This window comes from Salmo trutta, chromosome 16 (genome assembly GCF_901001165.1).
Source record: "Salmo trutta chromosome 16, fSalTru1.1, whole genome shotgun sequence".
Taxonomy (NCBI): domain Eukaryota; kingdom Metazoa; phylum Chordata; class Actinopteri; order Salmoniformes; family Salmonidae; genus Salmo; species Salmo trutta.
The window spans coordinates 10,883,725-10,903,437 of NC_042972.1; the positions used below are offsets into that span (position 1 = coordinate 10,883,725).

Here is a 19,713-nt window from a genome sequence, read left to right on the forward strand (position 1 = left end):
CTGGCCATTTTGTCACAGATACAAATACGAGTCACCTATCAATCTCTATGGCTTACAATCAACGTAGCCAAAACGACTTCCTGAAAGTACTTCCTGATGTTGTTTTTCAAGTTAAAAAAATAATTTAAACAATAATGTAGTTAAATATGTAGGAGATATACGTTGGGATTATTTCAAAGAACATAAAGAAAGCGCGTTGGCTTCATACATTTCTAAACTAAAAATAACCATGGAGTGTCACGTGACACGACATTTGGGCCGTAGTTCAAGATGGAGTCTGCGCCTTATTTTGTAGCTTTCCACCTACAGTAATCATAATATGGCAAATTATAGCATTGATTTTTTAAAGTTCTGAGTTTGAGGAGTTCATTTTTCTTTGCTTCTCGTCAATCTATACGGGATTTGAATATAGGTATTTGATGAAAAGAGAGGTTATTTGCTAATAATCTATCAACTGAAACATCTAGCTAGGTAGCAATCGGTTAAGTGGTTGGAATGTTCATAAACGTTCTATTAATTCGGAGATCGATATGACGCTGAGAGAGTTAAAGGTTTGCCTTCTTGGGGTAAGACAATCTGATTTTGTATTCGTCTAACTATCTGTTTAATTCAGATTGGAGTATGTCAAGTGACAGAAGCCACAGCAATGCTGCTAAAAGTTTTGTGCACCGTACTACCTAATATGTAGCTGACTAAACTCCCCTCCATGGCGAAGCAAGTTTCTGATGAATTCCACCAACGGAGTGGGGCAGATACCAGTTCGTCAGAAACTCCCTTGACCGTGGAGTTTAGTCCGTTAGATAATATTTAAATGACATGACTCTCTTTTACTCATCAGTAGTAGATTAGTAGTAGATTAGTAGTCCAGGCTAACGTTGATAAACATTACATGTGTATGTATTGCACAAGTGTTGCGAAATATTTGCATCATAGTAGTAGGAATATTTCTTCTTGAACCAATGGGGTATTCTCTTCACATAATGATGTCATCCTGACGATGAGTAATGGTCTGTGTAGTCTTGGCAGTAACCGAGTATGGATGAATTGTAACATTCACTGAACTCCTTTTCCTTGCGATTCTTCAGGACACTGGGGTTGGAAAGTCAAGCATTGTTTGGAGGTTTGTGGAGGACAACTTTGACCCCAACATTAATCCAACTATTGGGTAAGTTTGATATAGTCCTTCACCCACTGTAAATATTCTGGAAAGATGATTGCCTATCCTACAAGGTCCAACTGAAATTTGACTTACACTTTTAAACCCAACCGCTCCGGAACAAATACCTGTACATACAGGTTTGGGGGGGGGCTGCCACACTGGGTGCCCAGGGAGCTGTTGTGGGAAGTTAAGTGCCTTGCTTAAGGGTGCAATAGCAGGTAGGATTTGATTCCAGCAACCCTCTGGTTGCCAGCTCACTTCCCACCAGATTTTTCCCGTCGGATCCGGGATTTGAACTGGCAACCCTCCGGTTGCTGGCTTGCCTCTCTAACCTGCTGCCCCTTACTGTACTGCCTGCTAATGCATTGAGTAATACATTTAGAAAAATGCATGCACAGATTGGGATTTATTGGGAGTTGGTGTATGTGGAGGAGTAGGTGTTCTGTTCATGCTACATTCTCAGTGTTGTCATCCCAGTCTAATTAATTTATAGCCTGGCCCCAGATCTGTTTCTGCTATCATGTCAACTCATGATAGTGAGAGGCAAGGAGTTGACATGATCGCACAGATCTGGGACCAGGCTAATAATTTTATCACAGGCTAATCAATGTATCACTTCTGTACTTTTTTTGTAATGTGGTAAAAGGGTGAGCCTTATTGTACACTCAACAAAAATATAAACGCAACATGCAACAATTTCAACGATTTTACTGATTTACAGTAAGGAATAAGGAAATCAGTCAATTTAAATAAATAAATGAGGCCCTAATCTATGGATTACACATGACTGGGAATACTCATATGCATCTGTTGGTCACAGATACCTTTAAAAAAAGATGGGGGCTGGATCAGAAAACCAGTCAGTATCTGGTGTGACCATCATTTACCTCATGCAGCATGACACATCTCCTTCACATAGAGTTGATCAGGCTGTTGATTGTGGCCTGTGGAATGTTGTCCCACTCCTCTTCAATGGCTGTGAGAAGTTGCTGGATATTGGCAGGAACTAGAACGCGCTGTCATACACTTCGATCCAGAGCATCCCAAACGTGTTCAATGGGTGACATGTCTGGTGAGTTTGCAGGCCATGGAAGAAATGGGACATTTTCAGCTTCCAGGAATTGTGTACAGATCCTTGCCACATGGGGCTGTGTATTATCATGCTGAAACATGAGGTGATGACGGCGGATGAATGGCACGACAATGGGGCTCAGGATCTCATCACGGTATCTCTGTGCATTCAAATTGCCGTCGATAAAATGCAATTGTGTTCGTTGCTCATAGCTTATTCCTGCCCATACCATAACCCCACCGCCAACCGTACCTCTTGCCCACTCGACGCTATACACGCTGTCTGCCATCTGCCCGGTACAGTTGAAACCAGGATTCATCCATGAAGAGCACACTTCTCCAGCGTGCCAGTGACCCTTCGAAGGTGATCATTTGCCCACTGAAGTCGGTTACGACGCTGAACTGTAGTCAGGTCTTGACCCTGGTGAGGACGATGAGCACGCAGATGAGCTTCCCTGAGACGCTTTCTGACAGTTTGTGCAGAAATTCTTACATTGTGCAATCCCACAGTTTCATCAGCTGTCAGGGTGGCTGGTCTCAGATGATCCTGCAGGTGAAGAAGCTGGATGTGGAGGTCCTGGGCTGTTGTGGTTACACGTGGTCTGCGGTTATGAGGCTGGTAGGACGCACTGCCAAATTCTCTAAAATTACGTTGGAGGAGGCTTATGGTAGAGAAATGAACATTACATTCTCTGGCAACATCTCTGGTGGACATTCCTGCAGTCAGCATGCCAATTGCACACTCCCTCAACGTGAGACATCTGTGGCATTGTGTTAGATGGTGCACTTGTGTAATTATCATGCTGTTTAATCAGCTTCTTGATATACCACACCTGTCAGGTGGATGGATTATCTTGACAAACGAGAAATGCTCCCTAACAGGGATGTAAACAAATTTGTGCACAACATTTGAGAGAAATAAGTTTTTTGTGTGTATGTACAATTTTATTTCAGCTCATGAATCATGGCATCAACACTTTACATGTTGCATTTTATATTTTTGTTCAGTGTAATAAACTAGTGGTTCCCAACTCTGGTCCCCGAGTACCCCCAACAGTACAAATGTTGTATGTAGCCCCGGACAAGAACTCCTGATTCAACTTATCATCAGGCCCTCTTGAGTTGAATCAGGTACTGTATATTTGTCTGGGGTTGCGTCTGGAGTTGGGGGTAGTCAAGGACTGGAGTTGGGAAACACTGTATTAAACCATGTTAACATTATTTTGAAATGTGACTCGCATTGTATGGTTGTATTTTTGTTTTCCAGGGCATCCTTCATGACAAAGACGGTGCAGTATCAAAACGAGCTTCACAAATTTCTCATCTGGGACACTGCAGGTCAAGAGAGAGTTAGTAATCTTCTATCTTTTACAATATATTTTTCTCCAGATTAAGTGGTCCCTGTTAGACATAGGCCTTGTTTGAATAAAAATGCATCCTTCATTCCTCACTTTACTGATCTCACATGACGGGTAAAATCAAGTATTGCTCTCACTGACCTATCCATTCAGTTAAGAGATTACATCAAGAAAGAAAGAAAGGAAAGAAGAACACATTTCTAAGGAATTTGAACAGGGCCATAGAGGTCTATGTTAGGGCTCCCGAGTGGCTCATCGGTCTATGGCACTGCATCTCAGTGCAATAGGCGACACTACAGTCCCTGATTTGAATCCAGGCTGAATCACATCCGGCTGTGATTGGGAATCCCATAAGGCGGTGCACAATTGGCCCAGCGTCGTCCGGGTTTGGCCGGGGTAGGACGTCATTGTAAATAAGAATTTGTTCTTAACTGACTTGCCTAGTTAAATAAAAATAAATCAACATATTTTTTTAAGGCACACACTCGCAAGTGCAGTATGTCATTGTACCTGATAGGGGGCGGTATTTAGCTTCCATTTAGCTGCCCCCACCAAAACATCCCCAGCTCTCTCATGCCTGCAGTCATTTCACAAGGCCCTTTCCTGTAGTTGAGTGGTAGGTTATGCTATCATGATTTGTGCATTCTCAAGATCACTGCTGTCTGATTAATCTAGTAGATTTATATAGATATGTTCTAGCAACTTCTCTTTCCTCTCACTCTACCACAGCAAAGTTTCACTTTTCAGCTTTTAGTTACATCGATACTGTTTCATATTTCAATATTATTTTTGGAGGGTATTATATAGATATTTTAACTTCATGTATCGTTTTGTAAACTAGCGCTAGTCGGCTGTACCTGTGCCAAAAACTCTGGTATTTTTCATCCTCGAGCCTGTTCTCCATCTTCTTTTTAAATAGTGAGCCACTAACATATTTTTCAGTACTTTTATTTTCATGACTGATCAAAACTCATTTTCTCATGGCTCTCTCTTGTCCCTCTGCAGCAGACATATAGTGAGCAATATGTTTAAAACATCAAATCGCAATATCGAACTGCAGTACATATCATATTGACACCGAGGTATCAAGATAATACCGGATCGTGAGGTCCCTGGTAATTCCCAGCTCTATCATCTATGTGTACTGTGTCATTGGAGAGCACTCCACATTATGCTAAATCATGCCTTCCATGTGCATCGTCCTTTGAACAGTCAAGACGAGTGGCTCGTCAGCAGTCATAACGTGAGAGGCGAAAGTCTAGGGGCCACTCGCAACATGATCTGCTGTGATGTTAAATCTGGAATGCCTTGTAGCCCACACAGACAGACGACTGAAATAGATTATCTTTCAAAAGATGCACCACATGAGTAATACAAGACGGTGTAGAAACATATCATACATGTATACTAATATACAAGAACTCTTGTTGAATACATATCTGGAACCAGGTTAATATACAACAACTATTCTGGCTCCGGATGGGTTTGTGCCATATAGCCAACTTTCTATGGTCGTTATCGTAACAAACATGACGTTTGGCATGCTGTTTACGGTGGTGAGATAATGGTCTGTTCCTCTGTGTTGTGTTCTAGAGAGGGGTGGTGAGATAATGGTCTGTTCCTCTGTGTTGTCTTCTAGAGAGGGGTGGTGAGATAACAGGGTTTTGTCTTCTGTTCTTTGAGCTTGTCCAAGGGTGTGGCCTTATACAACGCTTAAATTAGATTTTCCCTTAAGATAAGACAGACTGTCTCTGCCTGCTCCCTGGTTCCAACTGATCCACAGCCACTCTCCCTGCCAGCTCTCCTGCTCTCTCTCTCTCTCTCTCTCTCTCTCTGGATAGGTATATTCAGGGTAGTGGTGAAACCCACACCATATTGCTGAGGCGTTCAGATCTACTCAGAGGGTAGAGCCAAAAGGAAGGGGTAGGGAACGATTTGGGACTCTCTCGCACACACAGTCACTCCGTCTCTCCCAGTCTACCTAGTGTTCCACAGCTGTGAGTGAGAAGATGGGAACATTTATGGCCTGCTTGACTGTTGTTTTCCTTCATTGTGAGCTGCAGCTGCCTTGATTCGAAGCTGATCGCCTCTGGAGAAGTTGTGGTCGTCAGAACCAGTTTGTGTAAATAACAGTATTGGAGTTCGGTTGAGAGATTTAGTAGAAGCCGGTGGAATGAGAGAGAGCTGTGATTAGGCTTCTACACAACCTCTGATGGCCTGGAGGGTGCGTCATCACCCCTGTCCAGAGACCTCCCATCTCACCATGCTGCTGCACAGAGAAGAAGCTGGGTTTCCCCTTTGCTCTCTGCATTCACTGGCATGGACGGGCACCTTTCATTGGGTGCCAGGCTCATAATTTCAGTAATTAATCTGCACACGTTTAGCAAAATAAGGGGCGCTTTCTTCTTTTTTTTACAACTCCGGTGTGGCCGGATGTCTGGGCCCGTATCCACAAAGCCTTTCGAAGTAGGAGTACTGATTCAGGGCAGTTTCACCTTTTTTATCATAATGAAATAACATTATATGGACAGGTTGGGACCTGATCCTAGATCAGCACTCCTACTTTGAGACGCTTTGTGGATTCTAGCTCTCACTGCGAAAATGCTCTCTGGGCACACTTTGGAAGAGGACCACACAAGACTGGCTGTACTACGTCTAGCTACACATCGCTAGCCAGTCAGACAGGCAGCATCCCTTTCCGCCATCTGCCAAGTATCCCAAGTTGGACTCCCTCCGGTAGTCTCGGGGCCAGTAACAACTATAATTGCAAGGAATGTGTGCTTTTCCTGAGGTAACCGTGTCATTCCAAGCTGGGATAGTTTATTCCTTTTTATCATAAAGGAAAATGAGAATTGGCCCAGGTCGTGCCAAGTCAATGTTTGACTGGGACTCCTGTTTGTTTTAAAGCTAATCTCTTTATTTCATTAGCTAATAGATTACATGCCTATTATTCCTTTCATGTTTAAATATGCTAATTATGTTAGAAGATTTGTGTGGAAGATTATCCTAAGATGTAGGAGGACCTAGCTTAAATGGTAGCCTAACTTATGACAGGTGTGTTACCTTCCACTAGTCTGTTGCATCTCTTTTTGTTGTTGCTTCAAACAGTAGATGGTCTGAATACCTCATTGTTACTTCTCAGTATATCTGATAACAATCATACCAAATTAAACATATGCTGCATTCCTTTTCAACAATATCAAAATACTTGTGTTCACCTAATTTGAAAGAGTGAGTCTGAAATTGATTGTGAATGAAGATACTTTTATGCAGGTAATTTAGGCTATAGCCTGCACATTTTAGAGATATATGGTACTTGGTTTTGGTATTTGGACAAGAATGCTTAGGTTCGCATTTGGTGACAGCAGCCAGGTAAATTAAACCAAAGTATGGATCGCTGTTTCTCCTTGCCCAATAGTTGGGTGACCTATCCTTTTTAAGCTTGACAACAGGTTAAAAACAGTCATCGCCGAGATCTTTTGTATTTACCCATCCAGTGTAAGGAAAGGTCTGAAATATCCATTTGATTTAGAGTTCAATGAACACAGGCATACGCTAATTACGTTGGCATTTTCATGCCAGAACTCATAAGCTTTTGGAAAATATTATACCAGAAGAAATGGAGAACTGGCAAACATCAGGCAACTTTTTTCCCCCCCAACAATGGAATGGGAAATGCTGTAAGCTCAGCTTGTTTTTATTATGCAGGGTTTTGTGATCTACTGGGTGAAGACCAAATGTATAGTTCTCCATTAATATTAAATGGCTAACTGCTTTTGACACATTGTGCTCCTCTTTATCCTGATGCTTACCACATGTGAGTCCTCGGTGGAAAGGCTTGCCATACTTCCATGTAACAAAAGCCACTTGGCATATAGGCTTGGAACAGAATTCCTTTTGGGGTTTTCAAAAAGGTCCATCGTTTCTCTTTGCTTAGTTTTACCTCTCCATTTTGAGTTGGATGTTTTATCTAATAACCCATTCAGGTAAAATGAAAAGTGAAGTAAGTTATGTAACGGTGATGAAATGTAACAGTATACGGCTTAATGAAGCTTGGGTAGTTTGACTGTAATGTTTTGGAAATGGGCGGTAGAATGGATTGCAATGCTATTTTGGTAGCCTTTGATTTTTCTCATGGATGTCCTATATAAACAATTACAAGCGATCTAGATACACAATCCTTGAAGATGAGCCAAAAAAATTGCCTTGACTTTTTCTTTAAAGCATAGCATCTCTTAGGATAAGTCATGTACTCTTACTTTAATTATGATCTACAGTACCACAAATGCATACATGGCCCCTTGACCTCACTATAACAGTGCAACCGGTTTGGCTGTAGATAAATCCCTGTTGAAAGCTTTAGAAAACCAACTATCTTCTCTGTCCAGAGGGACAGCCTCTTTATCTGAAGAATGGTTGCAGTCCATTACTCACCGTGCTCTTTCTCCACATCTCCCTGCTTTCCCATAGTTCCGTGCGTTGGCGCCAATGTACTACAGAGGCTCTGCGGCAGCCATCATTGTTTATGACATCACTAAAGAGGTAAAGTATTCCCTCGTTTCCCTCTGGTAACATGCTGTGATATGACATTTGTTTAGTTATTTTTTTTCTTCTCTCAAATGTTTAAAAGGACACTGCACCACTCTTTTCCATATCATTCCTGTGATGTCATTTGCAAAATAATTAAGTGATTTTCAAAAGCTATGAGTTTTGGCTCTCTGCATCACAGATTTTTTTTTCCCAAGATGACCCCCGACCTTTTCTTATATTTTTTTACCACAGAAAAAAAATCTCTAAATTGATTGACCTTTTGCAAAACACAGGTATCCATGCACAGAATGCTGCTGTCAACTGTAGGCAACTATGGGGGCCCACTGGTCACTGAGTCAAATGTAGGCATGTTCAGTAAACCTCTGATACTGGCCACTCTCACATTCCATGTGGAGAGAGGCACATCCATTTGTCTGCATGTCATGTTTACATCTCCTATGTTTCATAAATGTTTAAACCACACTCCCACACAGTCATGCGTTGCATAACATTTTCTCAGACATCTTACAATACAAGATGTTTACTAGGCCTATATACTGTAAACTATATAGTTAGTAAGAATGGCTCGAACCGTTGTTTCTCAGGACTCGTTCCAGACGTTGAAGAACTGGGTGAAGGAGCTTCGTCAGCACGGCCCGCCCAACATCGTGGTAGCCATCGCTGGCAACAAGTGTGACCTGTCCGATGCCAGGTAAATAAATCCCTCATGTCCCCCAGGAAGACATGGGTTGCGTCCCAAATGGCACCGTATTCCATATATAGTGCACTACTTTGGTCCAAGTCAAAAGTAGTGCACTATATAGGGAACAGGGTATCATTTGGGACACATACATTGGTTTATTGTTACAAATCAGCAGCATGGCTTCCATACTCTCATTTTACCAGACGACTCGCTGAATTGTTGACACGAGATTTGCTTGTGCTACATTTTCTAATGAAAGTTAAAGGACTCGTCCACGCTTTGTTTGGCAAGGGACGTCATCGGCTGAGCCAAGCGTATATCTTGAAACTTTCGTCTCCAACAATTTGAACGTACCGAGGAACGGTAACAAGCGGCCGATACAGCTCTCTGCTGGAGATACACTTCTTCCAGTTTATCTAATGTCACTCAAACATGCTGGCTTTAGATGAGAGGACTCTTTAACTACTAGAGTAGCTTCATTTGCATTGAAGCAATGGAGAGAACTGATGCTTGAAAATCGATGACATTTTTTCCCGTCTACCATCCATTAATATTACCGTAATTTCCGGGCTGTAAGCCGCAACTTTTTTCCCACGCTTTGAACCTCGCGGCTTAAAACAATGACGCGGCTAATATATGGATTTTTCCCGCTTTCAAATTTTTTCGCTCCAAAAAAACATTCTGTGACGTGCTCAGTTTTTTGGTGGCATGAAGCTTTCATTAGACTAATGAAATTGCCGAACGGGTTAAGGTCAAACAACTTTTTTGTTTACTGTTTAGGTTAAATCGAGCGCTCTCAAACTTCCCATCATTCTGATTACGGTAGTCATTTTGTCACCCTCATCATGGCAAAGACACGGAGAAATGCATATGATGCAGCTTTCAAGTTGAAGGCGATTGATCTGGCTGTTGGAAGAGGAAATGGAGCTGCTGCACGGGAGCTTGGTCTTAATGAGTTGATGATAAGACGTTGGAAACAGCAGCGTTAGGAATTGACTCAGTGCAAAAAGACAACTAAAGCTTACTGCTAATTATTTTGTTTTTGTTACAAGCCGTGTTTCGTTAAAGACTGTGTAAAGTTAATTTGTTTCAATGTACCGGTAGGCACCTGCGGCTTATAGACATGTGCGGCTTATTTATGTTCAAAAAAATATATTTGTTTTAATTCAGTGGCTTATATTCAGGTGCGCTCAATAGTCCGGAAATTACGGTAGTCGTAATTGACAATCTAAGCAGTTGTTACAAATGACTGTACATGGAGATGTTACACAGCACAGGTCTGGTTCAAAAAGAGAAACATGGATATGCTATTGTTTGCAGTCGGGAGTGGACTCCTGTGGAAACAGAGCTTACGATGCTTGTTCTCCTCCATGTAGTCCATTGTACTAAGATGAGCATTAGCTGGATTGAATGACAGAACAGTAGCACTGGGGGATGCCTCATGCGACACAAGAAGTCTAGCAGAGATGAGCACTGTGATACTGGTGGGGTGGTGCCACCTTGGGTCCCATTCTCTGTTTATGTCCCTGTTGGGTTCATCTCATGTTTGAATGGGTGTGTCCTCGTGCCTCTTTCTCATCTGCACTGATGTGAAACAACTAGACAGGCTGATGTGAATTCTTGGCTCACGTCCACCATATTGCTCTGGCCTATCCTGCACCTCTCTTTACTATTGAGACGCACCCATATAAATCCCCATTAAAAAGCTGCCTGTTTAAGCTAGATATATTTGTTTTTGCATTGGATGTGTCTCAAGAGTGTGCAAAGCTGTCATCAAGGCAATGGATGGCTACTTTGAAGAATCTCAAATATACAATATATTTTGATTTAACACTTTTTTGGTTACTACATGACTCCATATTTGTTATTTCATAGTTTTGATGTCTTCACTACTATTCTACAATGTAGAAAATAGGGGGTTAAAAACATGTAATTTAAAAATAAAAATAAATGTTTCCTGATCTTGCTTATCTCTGATAAAGGACAGACACTTCAGAACAAAACTTCCATTAGAATTTTTTAGGGGGACTATCTTTTGTTCCATGTAGTGAATCTGTTATTCAATGCGTTCGTATGGGCTAATAACAGCAAGACAATATATATATATATATATATATATATATATTGTCTTGCTGTTATTAGCCCATACGAACGCATTGAATAACAGATTCACTACATGGAACAAAAGATAGTCCCCCTAAAAAATTCTAATGGAAGTTAGAAATATATATATATATATATAATTTATTATTATTTATTTTTTTGATACTTCGAGTGGTCTTAAAATTCTAAATCAAATAGCTGTTAGTCTGTTACTGGTTAAGACTTGAACACACCCGTGTCTTTTATAGGGAGGTCTCGGAGAAGGATGCCAAGGACTATGCTGACTCCATCCACGCCATCTTTGTAGAGACCAGCGCCAAGAACGCCATTAACATCAATGAGGTCTTTATAGAGATAAGTAAGTGTGTTTTTTTTTCACTAGCTTTTGGGGGTATCCAATCTTTTAGGCCAAATTTATGCTTTATGGCATACCACGTTTATTACTAGTGGTGTACAATGGCTGAAATTGTCCTTGTTTATTTAAGTGTACCAAGCAATATTGTGTGAGCTTCTGTTGATGTTCCTATTTTAACCAATGGTTTATGGGTGTAACGTTGTTTTTTTGTCCCCCTTGCACATTTTGTTCCCGCCTGCAGGTCAACGGATCCCTGTCCTAGATGCAGGGGGAGGGGCTGCAGGGAATGGCTTCAAACTGCGCCGGCGGCCCTCAGAGACCCGGACCCGGACCTGCTGCTGATGCTGCCAGTGAACCCTGACCTTAGTCCCACATTGACCCCTGACCCTTCTTTGCTTGCAGCCTCCATAATCCCCCCTAACCACAGACCTGTGTCATAGAGGCCTGGGAGCTGCAAATGCCACTCCTCCATTGGGAAACGCTGATTACTACCGCCATTGCATCCTGCATCTAATGCTACACTGTAAAGAGAGAGCAGCCGAGCAAATTACAATTCACTGGGATATATGACCATATCTCATCTTTCTATGCGGCTAACTTTGGCTTAGTTATTGTGAAGCTGTAATCTTGTGTTTTTAATGCCTATCCGGAGCCCAAAAGGTTAAAATGAAGTCAACAGCCTTTTAAAGGTGCTGTATTTGTCTACATTTGTTGTACATTTGTCGTACATCTGCATTTGTCGTGCAGCATTTACAGTGACATGACCTCTGCAGAAGTCAGGGCATTTATTATTCTTGCTCTTAACCGAGCAGCACAGAGCTGTTGTGAAGGAAGTTGTCAAGGCAGTGAGTTTGTGTTTATGCAGGACCACCCGCCCTCACCTACCATCAACCAATCATGTCACTGCGGAGTTATACGGAGCCCTCCGTATTGTTACAAAATTTGAGATGCGCACGGCGATGTGGTATGGAGCTGAATTGCGTCACACCATCCATATGGTGCATCCGACTACATTTTTGGATCAAGCATAAGTTGGATCTCAGTATTTAGCCTTTAGGTTCGCCAAGTAGGTCTATGGAAGCTATCCTTTAGGATCACCAAGTAGGTCTAGGGAAGCTATCCTTTAGGATCGTCAAGTAGGTCTATGGCAGCTATCCTTTAGGATCGTCAAGTAGGTCTATGGCAGCTATCCTTTAGGATCACCAAGTAGGTCTATGGCAGCTATCCTTTAGGTATGCCAAGTAGGTCTATGGAAGCTATCCTTTAGGATCGTCAAGTAGGTCTATGGCAGCTATTCTTTAGGATCACCAAATAGGTCTATGGCAGCTATCCTTTAGGTATGCCAAGTAGGTCTATGGCAGTCTCACCCCCCTCCTTGCTGTGTTCACTTCATCCTCCCGTTTTCCAGATCTGTGGCTTGTCCAAGCCTATGGCACCAGATTCCTATATGGCTCTGGTCAAAAGTAGTGCACCTTATACACTGAGTGTACGAAACATTAAGAACACCTTCCTAATATTGAGTTGTCAGCCTCATTTCGTCGGGGCATGGACTCTACAAGGTGTCAAGGGTTTCACAGGGATGCTGGCCCATGTTGACTTCAATGCTTCCCACAGTTGTGTCAAGTTGGCTGGATGTCCTTTGGTTGGTGGACCATTCTTGATACACACGGGAAACTGTTGAGCGTGAAAAACCCAGCAGCATTGCAGTTCTTGACACAAACCGGTGCGCCTGGTACCTACTACCATACCCCGTTCAAAGGCACTTCAATCTTTTCTCTTGCCCATTCACCCTCTGAATGGCACACCACAGGAGGTTGGTGGCACCTTAATTGGGAGGACAGGCTCGTGGTAATGACTGGAGCGCTATCAGTGGAATGGTATCAAATACATTAAACACATGGTCTCCAGGTCTTTGATGCCATTCCATTTGCTCCATTCCGACCGTTATTATGAGCCGTTCTCCCCTCAGCAGCCACCACTGTGGCACAAATAGACAATCCATGTCTCAAGGCTTAAAAATCCTTCTTTAACCTGTCTCCTCCCCTTCATCTACACTGATTGAAGTGGATTTAACAGATGACATCAATAAGGGATCATAGCTTTCACCTGGTCATTCTCTGTCATGGAAATAGCAGGTGTTCCTAATGATTTGTCCGCTCAGTATAGGGAAATGGGGTACCATCTGAGAGGAATCCTACATCTGTCCTGTCCTTGAAGCTTTTTTGCATGAATTGTCCTCGAGTGGTCCAAATCCACAGCAGTTGCTATGGTTTTCCCAAGTTGTAAGCGCTCCCCTCCCTGCCTTTTTTATGTCTTGTAATACTTCTGAAAAGTTAACACAGATTTTATTTCCATTCTTATCTTGTAAACCTCTACACGGGTCATGGCATCATTGGGTCTGCAGAATGCAGTGCTTTTTCTCTTGCAACAACCACATGATCTATTTTCCAACAGGAGACTAAATGAATGTTCTATTTGAAGCGTTAAATTGTGCTAATGTAAAGTCATTGTTCCCAAATTTAAGAAGAAACGTCCCCAACTCTAACTCTTGTGAACCAGGTAGATGAGTCAGACGTGCGTGATGGGAAGTGTAGTTGTGTAGTCTGTTACTTTTTAATGACCCTCACACAGTGCTTTGCAGCACAGGGCCAAGGCAGGTGTTTGCCAAACCGTTTGAGAAACGGTAATGAAAATCCCTAATAGGAGTAATGTGGTCTTTTTTTATCATGTTGTTTCTCCATTACAATTTCAGTGCTCGTCAATATCGTTGTCTCTCAGTGACTGCTTTAGCCTTGACACTTTGGATGGAAAATGGGTTTGATAAAGGGGATGGTAACTTGGCTGGTTGATGGTTACCACCGAAAAGGAGTCATTTTAAGGCCTCGTCTCTTAGAGGGCCAGGCTGTTTGAGTGCTGACAAGACTTGCAGTCACCAAGTGTGCGGTTATGATAACTGCTCACATTTTCCACTTTAATAGTTGCTAAAATGAGCCAATCGCTGAAATTCTGTAAATTAATTTATTTCCCCGGAGTGCTTGGAGTATACTGCCAGCCCTTTTACAGTGTTCATTGCATTTCAATGTTTTTGAAATTGCATTTTAACTGTTTGTGTTAGTTGGCAACCCCGTCCGTCTGCGATCCCTCACTGTTTTTTTTTTTTGTTTTGTTATGACCGTTTTACAGGAGAGTGATTTTGTGAGGTCCTGCCAATTCTTTAATTGTCCCTTTTAAAAAAAAAAAATGTCATCGTTCTTTTTCTCATTCCTTTACAGAATAAGCACTGGCTCGCACATCCAACATAGTTTTACTACCTGGCCAGAGATAAAAAAAAAGGACCATATCTGGAAACTGGACTTGTTCTAAGAAGAACAAGTCGACACTCTTTAGATCTTTCTAAAGAAAAGGTTTCCCGCAGAGAACCAGGCACAGCTTTCCATTGACATGCTGACCCGCTGATGAACCGTGCTCTCTTTTCAATTCCAAATGATGGGCTCTACTCCGGGGATCTGTTTCATTCGTTCCCCTTGCTCCTTCTTTCTGCTGCTGGCTGCCTTCACTACGCTGTGAAGCAAGCAATTAACGAAAGCTTGAATATGGTGTGGATCTGGAACACCTTGTCCAAAAATACAAAGAGAAGCGATGAAGGAACACTGAGCAACGTGTTCACGCTGTTGTCTTAAATTGCTCCTCTGTGTAGTACAGTAATGTAAAGTCTCACATTTTAGTTCTTGACCTATTGCCATTTGACAGGCAATTTAGGGATAATGCCTAGCACAGAACGGTCCATGTAATTGTTCCCCTTTCCTTTTGATTTCCTTCTAGTGTCTTTCCCTCTTGCCGAAAACACGTGAATGGGCCACATTTAACACCAGTTGAAGACCCCCCCCCCCGCCTCTAGCTGTAGACTGGCCAGCCTGCCTCTAGCTGTAGACTGGCCAGCCTGCCTCGAGCTGTAGACTGGCCAGCCTGCTTCGAGCTGTAGACTGGCCAGCCTGCCTCGAGCTGTAGACTGGCCAGCCTGCCTCGAGCTGTAGACTGGCCAGCCTGCCTCGAGCTGTAGACTGGCCAGCCTGCCTCGAGCTGTAGACTGGCCAGCCTGCTTCGAGCTGTAGACTGGCCAGCCTGCCTCGAGCTGTAGACTGGCCAGCCTGCCTCGAGCTGTAGACTGGCCAGCCTGCCTCGAGCTGTAGACTGGCCAGCCTGCCTCGAGCTGTAGACTGGCCAGCCTGCCTCTGAATTGTCTGTCCTTTCTCGTAATGTGTGCATTTGTCCACTTCCTTTCATGGATTTAAAGGAAATTACTGGTTTAAGAAATATGATGGAAAGACTCTCTCTGTATACAGTGGACACCAATCTAACCCAACGCTTTTAAATGAGCGGGGAGGAGTACACAATTGCACACTTTTTAAGGGATAGGAGGGATAATTGTGTTTCAGAGTGGGTCTCTTGAGGTGAAGTTGTCTTAAAGGGGCTTTTGTCTTTTCCATTATAATCAGTGCTGATGGGGAGGTGTGTTAATAGCAGGGTTGACTGTAATGTTCTTCAGGATATTTTTTTTAACAACCATGTCAGTGCAATAATTGTCTTTATGGCAAGGGTTACTAAAATGTGACAAGAATTTTTAGGGATCAAGAAGATCTAGTTTAAAGTTTTATTGTCACATGCACAAGTACAGTGAAATGCTTGACTTGCACGCTCTACCCAACAGTGCAGTAATCAATATCAAAATAGTATAACTCATTTTTTTATATATGTGTGTGTGTATATACTGAACAAAAAATATAAACGCAACGATTTTACTGAGTTACAGTTATAAGGAAATCAGTCAATTGAACTAAATTAATTAGGCCCTAATCTATGGATTTCACATGACTGGTTAGGGACACAGCCATGGGTGGGCCTGGGAGGGCATAGGCCCACCCACTTGGGAACCAGGTCCAGCCAGTCGGAATAAGTTTTTTTTCTTTTTCCCCACCAAAGTGCTTTATTGCAGACAGAAATACTCCTCAGCAGACCCCCCCAGTCAATCCCGCAGGTGAAGTAGCCGGATGAGGAGGTCCTGGGCTGGCGTGGTTACACGTGGTCTGTGGTTGTGAGGCTGGTTGGACGTACTGCCAAATTCTCTAAAATGAAGGAGGCGGCATATGGTAGTGAAATTAACATTAAATTCTCTGGCAACAGTTCTGGTAGATATCCCCGCAGTCAGCATGCCAATTGCAAGCTCCCTCAATTTGAGACATCTGTGGCATTGTGTTGTGACAAAACTGCACATTTGTGGCCTTTTGTCCCCAGAACAAGTTGTACTTGTGTAATGATAATGCTGTTTAATCAGCTTCTTGATATGCCACACCTGTCAGGTGTATGGATTATCTTGACAAATGAGAAATGCTCACTAACAGGAATGTAGACAAATTTCTGCACAAAATTTGAGATATAAACTTTTAGTGCATATGGAAAATCTGCGATCTTTTATTTCAGCTCATGAAACATGGGACCAACACTTTACATGTTGCGTTTATATTTTTGTTCAGCGTAATAAAGAAAACACATGGCCAGGGGTTAGAAGCTGATGATGTCTGTTTGTCTGAGCCTTGATGCACCAGTATCATCTTCTCAGTCACCGCCTGGCATGTACGTCCTGGATGGCTGGGAGCTCACCCGCAATGATGAGCTGGAACGGTCCGTACCACCCTCTGTAGGGCCTTCCTGTCGAGGGCGGTGTAGTTGCTATATCAGACGGTTATACAACCAGTCAGGATGTTCTCGATGGTGCAGCTGTAAAAGTTCCTAAGGATCTGATGGGCTATGCCAAATCATTTCAGCCTCCAGAGGGAGAAGAGGCACTGCGGTGCCTTCTTTACGACTATGCTGTTGTAGGAGGACAATGATAAGTCTTCAGTGATGTAGACACAGGAACTTGAAGCTCTTGACCCTCTTCACTGCAGTCCCGTTGATGGGGCCCCTCTTTCCTGAATTCCAAGATCAGCTCATTGGTCTTGCTGACATTTAGGGCGAGGTTGTTGTGCTGACCTCTTCCCTGTAGGGTTTCCCAAATGCGGTCCTTGGGACCACAAGGGGTGCAAGTTTTGGTTTTTGCCCAGCACTGCACAGCTAATTAGTTGATTATTTTGATAATCAAGTTTTGATAATTTAAATCAGCTGTATAGTGTTAGGGCAAAAACCAAAATGTGCACCCCTTGTGGTCCCAAGGACCGAGTTTGGGAAGCGCTGCTGTAGGCTGTCTCATCGTCATTGGTGATCAGGCAGACCACAGTCGTGTCGTTAGCAAACTTGATGATGGAGTTGGAGGCGAGCAATGAGTACAGGAGGGGGCTAAGCACACACGGTTGGGGGGGGCCCTGTGTTGAGGGTCAGCTTGTTGGGTGCGTTGTTGCCTAACCTCACCACCTGATGTCAGTCTGTCAAGAAGTCCAGGATTCAGTTGCATAGGGAGGTGTTCAGTCCCAGGGTCCTGAGCTTGGTGACGAGCTATAATATGCTTACATGTTACTTTTAGTGATTGATTACGTTTTGAGCTTCTGATCATCAATTATTCAAAAGGCCTTTAAAAATACAATGTTTATGGTTGTGGCGTTTAAGTGTTCCTCAATGATTTCCACTTGAAATGATATCGTAGTTAGCCAGGACAGTGCATTTATTAAAAAGGGAAATGTATTTCTAGTACTTTACAACTGCACTTTCAAATGAAATATTTGTGTACCTTACATTTTAGGTATATTATTTTGCCGCCATTGTAATTACCTTTTTTCTGCAGCAAACCTATCTGAAAAAATATTAACCAGACAAGTCCCAATATGTCTTGTACTGTTTGTTTGAGTAAATCAACTTCTTTCATTGCCTTTGTAATGGCATTGCATCATATGCCTTTGTATTCCAGCAATCATTATTTTACAGTATGACTTTTTATTTTGCTCTCTCTCTCTTTGTAGAAGATGAGGCAGCTTCTTCTCTGTGACATTTAAAATGTAATTTCAATAACACACATCACAATTGCATTGCTCACATTTGTTCTAATGCTTAACAGTTGGAAATGTAGATATTTGTAACATAAATAACAACAGTGTAATGTCTAAGTGTTACTGATTTATGTCTGGTGTGTGATAAGATGAAGTTACTGAATTTGACATGATATGCAGCATTAGAGTGCTAAGGGCCTATCATAGAAAGACAACCAGTTGCATGAATCATTTTTGGGAAGAATACCAACAGTCTTAGGCTGGTCCTGAGAGATTTTGCAGCAACACATTGTGAATTGTCTTATTCGATGTAGATGTCACCAAACATGCACACAAATCAATGACTATTTAGCCTGTAAGGTTGAATATAATGTATGTTACATTGTCTGAGATGCTAGACCAGGCATAGATCTACACATGTATAGTAACTCCACCACCTCTTTGTCATATTTAGCTTTCATACTTGTCATAATGACTGTAAACAATAACAAAACAAGAGTCTGAAACGTGTTAGCAGTGTTCGTTGAATGTCTAAAAGGGAATTGTCAAGCAGTTTACTAATAAATAAAACAAATATTGAAGGAAGGTGTGTGTGAGTGGGATACTGTCTGCTGGGCTGGGCTGGGCTGTGAATACCTCTGGTCCAGGGTGTTGGTGCACATTCCCCTTCTAAGTTAAGAGGTACAGGTACTAACGACCTGGACCAGAGGTACCTTGGAGGCTGTGTGCTTATGTGCGTCAGGGAGATAAAATGACAGTGGTGTTATGTAATTGGTCCTCTTGCACCAGTGACAGTTAGCCTTCTGGTTATGTATTTATATATATATGTACGTGTGTGTGTGTGTGTGTGTGTGTGTGTGTGTGTGTGTGTGTGTGTGTAATACATGACACTTCAGGCATGTGTATCACTGGGATAGGATTCCACGCTGCACTTTGAATAGTGCTGAGGATGCAGAACGTTCACCTGACAACCTCAACACTCCAGCACTGGGGTCAATCATGTTAGTTATTTCAAGTAAACCTGTGTGTCACATGCATGTTATAAAGTGACAGGGTGATACATGAATAGGTGCACAACAGGGCTGTGTATTGGGACTGGGACTTTTCCCACTTTTGCAGATATGGTCTACAGAAACATAAATGTATATCCTTTTATTGGGTCAATACTTTATCAAAGTGATTTTTTATTATTATTGTCAATTTGCACTTGCCTGAAACTGTACAGGATTAACATGAATTACATTATAGGTCGTTAGAAATGCATGATGTATGGCAGTAATTATAAGAGGCCATAACACTGTGATAACATGATACATAAGAAGGTCCTGAGAAAGATTGATGACCATGAGACACCTGTCCCTCCCTTCCAGGCTTAGGTGTCCCAACTCCCAAGCTTTGCCCGGACATCGTCTCGCATCACCTCTTCACTCCTCGTTGAGTGGCTATGCAGGGGCTGT

The 19,713-nt window shown here is 42.5% G+C and overlaps 1 protein-coding gene across 1 annotated transcript; it reads left to right on the top strand.

The window, feature by feature from the left end:
* The first annotated feature begins 258 nt into the window (after window positions 1-258).
* Window positions 259-11,984, top strand: rab22a (RAB22A, member RAS oncogene family). The gene is made up of 7 exons (XM_029692983.1): window positions 259-566; window positions 1,086-1,165; window positions 3,498-3,579; window positions 8,059-8,130; window positions 8,724-8,830; window positions 11,173-11,282; window positions 11,521-11,984. Exons 1-7 carry the CDS (start codon window positions 531-533, stop codon window positions 11,619-11,621), a joined length of 588 nt encoding a protein of 195 aa, XP_029548843.1. The 5' UTR covers window positions 259-530; the 3' UTR covers window positions 11,622-11,984.
* Window positions 11,985-19,713: the final 7,729 nt, after the last annotated feature.

What these genes read in the sequence shown, in the direction of transcription:
- rab22a (XM_029692983.1), top strand. Translation starts at nt 531, where the DNA reads ATGACGCTGAGAGAGTTAAAGGTTTGCCTTCTTGGG. An exon ending in AACATTAATCCAACTATTGG is followed by an intron (nt 1,166 to 3,497) that starts GTAAGTTTGATA and finishes TTTGTTTTCCAG; the next exon opens with GGCATCCTTCATGACAAAGA. An exon ending in TGAGGTCTTTATAGAGATAA is followed by an intron (nt 11,283 to 11,520) that starts GTAAGTGTGTTT and finishes TCCCGCCTGCAG; the next exon opens with GTCAACGGATCCCTGTCCTA.